Source organism: Bombina bombina, chromosome 7 (assembly GCF_027579735.1).
Source record: "Bombina bombina isolate aBomBom1 chromosome 7, aBomBom1.pri, whole genome shotgun sequence".
Taxonomy (NCBI): domain Eukaryota; kingdom Metazoa; phylum Chordata; class Amphibia; order Anura; family Bombinatoridae; genus Bombina; species Bombina bombina.
The window spans coordinates 580292998-580302319 of record NC_069505.1 but is presented as its reverse complement, the minus strand read 5'-3'; the positions used below and the strand labels follow the sequence as shown (position 1 = coordinate 580302319).

General features: G+C 36.0%; 1 protein-coding gene across 2 annotated transcripts in view; it reads left to right on the top strand.

Annotated features, from left to right (window-relative positions):
• Positions 1–9322, top strand: part of LOC128667126 (RING finger protein 39-like) — an 18166-nt gene continuing 8844 nt past the window's right edge. The window contains exons 1-2 of one of the 2 annotated variants that reach the window (XR_008403294.1): positions 1–241; positions 331–672. Coding sequence is in view for 1 of the 2 variants with exons in the window: in XM_053722042.1 (XP_053578017.1) it covers positions 376–672 (297 nt within the window). In the remaining variant the exon portion in view is untranslated. Of the gene's footprint in view, positions 242–303; positions 673–9322 lie in introns of those variants that run through there. The other variant, XM_053722042.1, reaches the window with a different exon arrangement.

Sequence of the window (9322 nt, the reverse complement as noted above, 5' to 3'; positions counted from 1 at the left end):
TAAAAACTACAGTAAATGTCAATTTGTATACGATATGACAATGCTTTGAATTTCCGTTAACCCCTTGTTGGACTCCAGCTATATTTAGTATGTTCAAACAACCACACCCACCCCTTTTCGAATTTTTATAACTTGTAGTTTGGCGCATTGCCTGCAAATGTCATACACAACCTGAGGGCCCGTCCCACTGTAAGTCATCACCTCAAACCTGCCAAACAACATATTTCCCGCCCTGCCGCAGGTAATTATGACAAGTAACCGGAGGTGGAGATTAAAATGTTTGTGTGTGTATATATATATATGTATGTATACATATTTATTTTTATTTAGATACATTGCAGAACTTCCAGAGCCAGCAGCGAGGACCCTTTAAATATGGCATCTGGGGGCCCTGTACGAGAACTGCAGGAAGACTCTGTTTGCCCACTGTGTGGATGTTACTTTGAAGACCCTGTGACTACGGAATGTGGACACAGTTACTGTAGGGGCTGTTTAGTTGCCCAAACAGAAGGTAAAGGAACCCTGAGCGGGCAGGTAATTTGTCCCAGGTGTGGAAGGTCCATGGGCTGGAGAGGTGTGACCACAGATGTCCGGCTTGGGGTAACCACAAGAATTGCCCGGAGGCTTAACATTCAAGCTCCAGCACCTAGAAGAAGGAAAGATGGAAGAGAGGTGAGACGGCTTGGGACTAGAGGTCACTGTTTAACAGAGGGTTAAAAGGGGGAAATGGGTTTGTTATACAGAGATCATGCCTTTAATAAAAACAATATTTATGATATATCAGTATCAGGAGCAAGGTCACTGTGTAACGTGTTGTAAAATTGCAATAGTGTTTATCAATGAGTGAGTATTTTTCATCACATAGTATGAATATTCAGTAAATTATGTTGTGAAAGAGATGCACAGGGTAATATTAGTGGGTAACGGGACTGGATTATCTAGATAGATGGTTATGAAGTTGTCAGAAGGATATAGTATTGTTGTATCGGTGAGTAATCATTTAGTTATTTGACACTAACAAGGAAATAAACAATTACAGTACAGGTACAAACCCTGAATTCCAAAGTCCAATTTTTTTTTTGAAATCCAAACTTTTCAATTAATATTTCTAAAAACTTAAAATGTTTAAAAATAAATATTTTCCCCACCTGTAAGTCACAATCTTGTGTCTTTGGTCTGTTTTTTTTTTTGTGCTCTAAAATGCAAATAATAGTCTATATTTATTTAAAACAACAAATATTACCTTTCTGATTACAGTACTGTACTATCTTTCTGATGGTACTATATATACAAAAGTATTACAAATGATATAAAACTACCTGTAGTTTGCATGTATAAGCTGTATTATGCCTTAATGACATAAGATATTGTTGTTTACACTTAGTTCCGTCCCCTTTACAAACTGTCCCATTTTAAAGATGCGAATATTCCAAAATCCAAACTGTTCCAAAACCCAAACCATTCTCCGCTCCCAAGCAGTTTGGATAAAGGGTTTTCAACCTATACTACATTACATGATAACACTGCATTGTTTTAACAGTAGTAAGTATTGTAACATTAATGAGTAGCCAAAAGGTAACATATTATAAATGATATCAGATATAACAGTGCATTCATTTGTCAACGTGGAACTTCTCAACCTAGATTTAATTGACAGCTGTGTATTTAGCAGAGAGTAATATTGAATCTTATCATGGAGTATCTGATTATTGTATTGTCAGACAGCAACAGGATATTGTGTTTTTCCATAGTATGAGTATATTAAAGGGACATGAAACCCAATTTTTTTCTTTCATGATTTAGGTAGAACATACAAATTAAAATATCTTTTCAGTTGACTTATTTTATCAAAATTGGTATCATTTGTTGAAGGAGCAGCAATGCTCTACTGGTTTCTAACTGAACACATGGGTGAGCCATTGACGCAGCCACCAATCAGCACCTAGAACCTAGGTTATTTGCTGCTCTTGAGCTTACCTAGATAAATCTTTCAGCAAATGATAACAAGAGAAGGAAGCAAATTCAATAATAGAAGTAAATTGGGACGTTGTTTAAAATTGTATGTTCTGTCTAAAGCATAAATGTCTAATTATGACTGTACTGTCCCTTTAATAACACAGCGATGAGATATCATGTGATAAGGGTGTAAAATAGATTTTGACGCAATGAAAAGGTCCATTGAGATGTTAGAAACCTTCCAGTTTACTTCTACAATCAAATTTACTTTATTCTCTTGGTGCCCTTTGTTAAAAAGCACAACTAGGTAAGCTATTAGGAGCTACGTGCTGATTGGTGGCTGCACATATATGGCTTTTGTCATTGGCTCTGATGTGTTTAGCTAGATATATACGCCCTCCTCTTGTATTGTATAGCTTTGACATTCATTATATACAAAATTAAAATGACCTTTGAAACCAAAAATCTACTCTGTACTGCAAGATAGACTTAAAAGGGCAGTGAAGTCAAGATTAAACGTTCATGGTTCAGATGAAGCATACAATTAATGTAAAAAAGCTGTGCTATTTACTCTTGGCATCCTTTGTAAAAAGGCATATTTAGAGTTGCTCAGGAGTGTGCATATGCCTTAGGCACTATATGGTGTTTGCAGTGTTATAAATTGTTGGAAATACTGCTGCCATCTAGTGTATACAAGTGTTTAACATTGTTAAAAACATTGCTGGCAACCACTGCTGCTATATCATGCTCAGGACGCTACACACTACTGAGCATATCTAGATATATTTTTGTATTAAAGGATACCAAGAGAACAAAGTAACAATTGATCACAGTTTTGGCAGATAATGGTTTTTGAACGTAAGCCAGTGTTGTGAGTCTAAATCCTTTTCCCCACCCCCATAAAACCACACAGATTGTTATCTTCATAGTCAATCTCTAGGGTGACCATATTGCCCCTTTAAAAAGGGACACATATGAAAAATACATATGTTAGGATTCTTATACAAAACATTAATTTAAACAGCCCTGACATATGTATTTTTCATATGTGTTCCTTCTTAAAGCGGCAACATGGTCACCCTATTAATTTCGCTATTTCATAATCAAAAACATTGACAGTGCACAACTAATGACAATACAAATACTCTCTAAACGAGAGAAAATAGTGTATGCGCTACATATTGCAGCTAAATCTGTGACTGATAAACAGAATATAGATAAAAAGTAGATACAAAATAAAATGGTTACATTTAATAAAACAAATGAAACAATGTTGTACTAAATAATCACACAGTTATCACATACAACAATGAAAAGTGTAGTATTGATATACACAATAAAATCCACAGATAGTTCATATGGCTGGAGAAAATCCGTCAATATATAAAAGTCCCAAAACCAGGATTCCGATTAATACAGGAGAATGGGGTGCCGAGATTACTGGAATAAAAAAGAAATTCCAATCAATTATTAGTTAAAAGTGCTTATTATTTATTTTTTTTCAACTTAAAGGGACATTCCAGACAAAATTGGAATGCATAAATAAAAAAGAGAGAAGCGCTCAACCTGGGAACGAACAATAGCATAATAGCTTGTTCTATGGCTAGTTAGCACCCAAGGAGCAGCCTCTTTTTGCTCAATATGTGCCTTTCACAGAGAAGAACTTTCCTGAAGCATATCAGTCTGATCCTGACTTCACAGTACAGTCCAGCCCCAAATACCAGGCAATCCCTCTCTGAATGAGAGAAACAGCAAAACCCCAGACGTACGTTTCGGCCTAGTGTGGGCCTCGTCAGTGAGGTGCAGCCATATCCCTCTAGGCACACTGAGCAACGGGTCCACGTCTGGATTACCGCATCACACTTAGGGAGACTTCCCCAAGTATCATAATTTGCATAAATAAAAAGAGAGAAGCGCTCAACCTAGGAATGAACAATAGCATAATAGCTTGTTCTATGGCTAGTTACCACCCAAAGAGCAGCCTCTTTTTGCTCAACATGTGCCTTTCACAGAGCAGAACTTTCCTGAAGCATATCAGTCTGATCCTGACTTCACAGTACAGTACAGCCCTAAATACCAGGCAATCCCTCTCTGAATGAGAGAAACAGCAAAACCTCAGACGTACGTTTCGCACTAGTGTGGGTCTAGTGGAATGCACATAGATGCATTTCAGTTTTGAGTAGAAGCATTTTTGTAATATACACGGTTTAGCAAAAATGCTTTTAATAAAAGCTATAGCTGATTCAAAAGGGTATTTTGTGCACCAGCATTTTAAACACAGCACTTGCTATGAGAGCCAAAGATGCTTGTACTATCTGGTAATGACTCCATTTGTTAATTGCTGACATGATACAAGCCCCACTGATGCTCTGAGCAGCTCCAGTATTTAACATGCTGGTGCACTGAGAATATCTAGGTATGCTTCACATGCACGTGCAGAGAAAAAAGCTAACACTTATACAGTGATAACGTTTATTAGAAGCATTTTTGCCAGTACATGTATATTGTAAATATGTTTCTATTCAAAGATGTAATTCATCTATGTGCATTTAAATTTTGACCGGAATGTCCCTTTAAAAGGACAGTAAAGTCAAAATCACATGATTTAGATAGAGAATGTGATTATAAAACAACTTTCTGATTTATTTCCATTATCTAATTTGCTTTGTTCTCTTGGTATCCTTTGTTAAAAATCATATCTAGGTATGCTCAGGAGCAGTAACGGGCTACTGCGAGCTAGCTGCTGATTAGTGGCTGCCTCTTGTCATTGGCTTACCGATGTGCTCAGCTAGCGCCCAGTAGTGAATTGCTGCTCCTTCAACAAAGGATACCAAGAGAATGAAGGAAATATTATAATATTGCAAAGTTGTTTAAAATCACATGCTGTACCTAAATCATAAAAAAAAATAAGGTTGGGTATCATTACCCTTTTTTTTAAATTGATCAAACAGGAAGCCTTTGTACCCATTTGAAAACTTTTGAGGTACTGAGTAATAAGTAAAAAAAAAAAGTTGTCGTCTGGGGTTTATCCTTTTAACTGTGGGATTCAGTATGTGAAACATTGTGTAAATGAGTTGTTTAAAGTGACATTAAACCCAAAACATTTTCTTTAATGATTCAGAAAGAGCATGCAATTTTAAACAACATTCCAATTGATTTCTATGATCTAATTTTCTTTATTCTTTAAATATCCTTTGTTGAAGAAATAGTAGTACACATGGCTGAGTCAATCACATGAGGCATCTATGTGCAGCCACCAATCAGCAGCTGCTAAGCCTATCTATATATGCTTTTCATCAAAGGATATCAAGAGAATGAAGCAAATTAGATAATAGAAGTCAATTAGAAAGTTGTTAAAAATTGCATGCTCTTTCTAAATCAAGAAAGAAAAAAATGTAGGTTTCATGCCCCGTTAAAGGAAAAACTTAAAGGGACACTGAACCCAAATTTTTTCTTTCGTGATTCAGATAGAGCATGCAATTTTAACCAACTTTCTAATTTACTCCAAGTATCAAATTTTCTTCATTCTCTTGCTATCTTTATTTGAAAAGCAAGAATGTAAGTTTAGATGCTGGCCCATTTTTGGCGAATAACCTGGGTTGTTCTTGCTGATTGATGAATAAATTCACCTACCAATAAACAAGTGCTGTCCAGGGTACTGAACCAAAAGTGGACTGGCTCCTTAGCTTAGCTACCTTCTTTTTCAAATAAAGATAGCAAGAGAATGAAGACAAATTGATAACAGGAGTAAATTAGAAAGTTGCTTAAAATTGCTGCTCTATCTGAATCACAAAAGAAAAAATCTGGGTTCAGTGTCCCTTTAAGTTAAAATTAAACTCTCATGATTCAGATGGAACAAGTAATTTTATACAACTTTCCAATTTACTTCTATTAACAAAATGTGCTCAGTCTTTTTATATTTACACTTTTTGAGTCACCAACTCCTACTGAGCATGTGCAAGAATTCACAGAATATACGTGTGTGCATTTGTGATTGGCTGACGACTGTCACATGATACAGAAGGAGTGGAAATTGACATAACTGACATTTTTTTAGAAAAAAAATCTACTTCTCATTTGACGTTAAAACTAAGTGCTATTGCATTGTCTTTTTATCATGCACGTGCTGATTATGCAAATCTACTGTATTTACTGGTCCTTTAAAGGGACAGTATCACTCATTTTCATATAACTGCATCTAATAAACACTACTATAAAGAATAAGATGCACAGATACTGATATAAAAATCCAGTATAAAACTGTTTAAAAACGTACTTAGAAGCTGTCAGTTTAGCTCTGTGGAAAAGGTAGTTGGAAAGCACACTGCAAGTGGGAAATAAGACACTCGCCCCTCCCCCTTCATTTGCATATGAAAAGACCCTTTACACAAACAGGAGCAAGCTGGAGTAGGTATCTGACGGTATTCTCATAAAACTTTGGGGCTTGGTTAGGAGTCTGAAAATCAGAGCAATGTTATTTAAAAATAAGCAAAATTATACATTTAAAAAAAAAACAAACTTTATGGACTTTATAAATAGATCATCTACAAAACATTTATGCAAAGAAAAAATTAGTGTATAATGTCCCTTTAAGTACCAAGAATTTGGCTCCCTGGTTCTGTTGCACTTGGGTGCATTGCAGTTTTTCAGCAGGAGACAGCTATTGGGGTCTATGTGATAACATGACCAGTAATATGGTGGGAACATAGAAATTATGTTTAACTTAAAGGGACATGAAAAACATTTTTTTTTCTTTCATCATTCAGTAAGCAATCTTAAAAAAAATTATTCTAATTTACTTCTATTATCAAATTTGTGTCATTCATATCTAGATAACTAGTCAGCGCTTGTCTGAAGCACAACATGACAGGAAATAGTGTTTGCTAATGTATAACATTGTTGTAAATCTGCTGCAATATAGTGTTGCAGACACGTGCACACTACTTACTTTCCTGCTTTTCAATAAAGGATAACAAGAAAACAAAGAAAATTTGATAACAGAAGACATTTGGAAAGTTGATTAAAATGATGTTTTATATGAATCATGATATAAACGTTTCGGCGTTTATGTCTGTTTCATGGCTGTGTTCTGTCAGGAAATGCAATAAGTATTTGAAGAAAACATATCTCTATATGTTAAGTTGAGAGCACTTTGTAGATAGGACTGTGCAGAAACTACTATAGGCTGGTGTAACACAGGGTATGTATAATGGTATGGTGATGTAATATAGGTGTGTGTGTTTACATTACAAGACCTGTATTTACTTCTGTACTATGTAAATATTATGTGTGTGTCTATATATAAATATACTGTGTATATACATATATAATTAGGTAATATTAACATCATGTTATAGTACAGCTTATATAAGTTTGTGTACATAGTACCCCCAGTAGTGTAATCAGAAAGGTGATATGTGTTGTTTAAAATTGGACCTGTACATACTCACACACACACATATATATATATATATATATATATATATATATATATATATATATATATATATATATATATATATATATAGGTATCCAAAACACCAGAACTCGCCCACAGAGGAAAACTGCCTGGGTGCAAATTTGTAGAAAATATTTAGTCAGAAGAAAATGCACTCTCAGGACTTTCATAAATAAGTTACTTTTATTCCTGTAACGTTTTCGGAGGTCTTGCCTCCTTCATCAGCATAAATAAAATGAAAACAAACAAACTCTTAAATAGTGACATACTCACTCCAAATCACTTCAAACCACTACCTTCACTGGCGCCAAAATTATCGGTGTTGGACCGCATAATGCGTTCCAAATGTGCTACGTGGCGGAAGTAGTGCGCCAGACTACTTCCGGTTGTCAAAATTCTAAAGCCGTAATAGCCCGGCTTAATATGTGTTAATACCATAGTCGTAAAATTGTTATGGCATATATTGTGTGCATACTATCTTGGAAAAACAACAAACTATTAACGTGCAAATAAAGTGTGTTAATACACTAAATAGTGATAGTAAGTGTGACAGCCGCTTGTTGCCATGACAACCTAATAAACACTAGAATGTATCCCTGTTGCGAATACGGAAACAAACTAGCAGTAGCAATCTTTCAAGGTGTATCACAGAGTGTGTTAAAGCAGGCATGCTGCCTAGCTAGAATGTGTATACAAAAAAGTAAAGGGGTCTACTTATGAATCGCGCCAGCTAGCATGTTGTAATATATACATGTTACTGTGTTAGCTTATATTGAGGATATTCGGCTAGTCTACTTCTTCTTCTCATGAACCAAATGTTCATTGAGGAGTCTCATATGGAGATGCATACCTATGATGTACTGCCTTTAATATGTAAAAGACTATTATGCTCAAAAGTATCATTTGTCTGGGATCTCCCCATTGTCATGAGCTATTCACATGCACACTGTTCGTACCTTACGGCACATACCTTATTTACATACAGTTGTATTTTTAAGGGGGATTTGTACAACTTAAATCTTTCTTATTAGGTAAGGGGGTCATATATTTACACCATATTTTACTTCCATATTAAGGTTACGGGGGTCCTATAAACAAAGCATACTCCACTTCCATCTAGTGATGCCCCCATTCACACACTACTCTGAATACCAATCACTCCAAACAAGTTAAATTAAATTGTTAAAGAAAATTGAAAAACAAATAAAAACAATTGATATAACGGTCTTTCCATTGACTGCAGCGATATCCCATTCGGGATTGGTCTAGCTCCAAAAGTCCATGATTCTCATGTATACAGAATAAAGAGCGCCTGGTCGTTTACTTTTGAATTTATACATAGTGACCCGCTCTGTGTTTAATTCTGTGCATTTTTCCGTATCTACGGTTACAACCTTGTCCCATAGGTTAAAGTGGCCTTAGGATCGAATGCTTAATATGCACTGTGTTTCCCTGGTTGTTCAACAATCAAATCATTATCTGTGTTGTAATGTTCATTACTGGTCCTCCTCTGGTGTTATTTTCTCCTTCCTGACATAATTAAGGATCTAATGTCCAGCTTCGGAAATGTGTAATGTTATTTGAGCTATGTGTGTAAAGAACCTGGTAACTCCAAGGAACCACTATCCGACTTCCACACAGGTATTAGAAATACCAAAGACTCCTAAACCCGGTGCTGTTTGCCAACATGGTTAGGAGCACCCCTATAGCGAGGCACGCAAACCGTATGGCCCACAGAGTCATGATAGTCTAGGTGCCGTACCCTGCAATTGTGTCACACTATATAGCCACATTACATCAAAGCCTTAAAGTCAGGGGTGGTGTTCAGCCCACCTGGGTAAATGGTGCCCAGTCGGTACATCCATTGAGCCTCCCGTTGTAGAAGTATTTTACCTCTGTCTCCCCCCC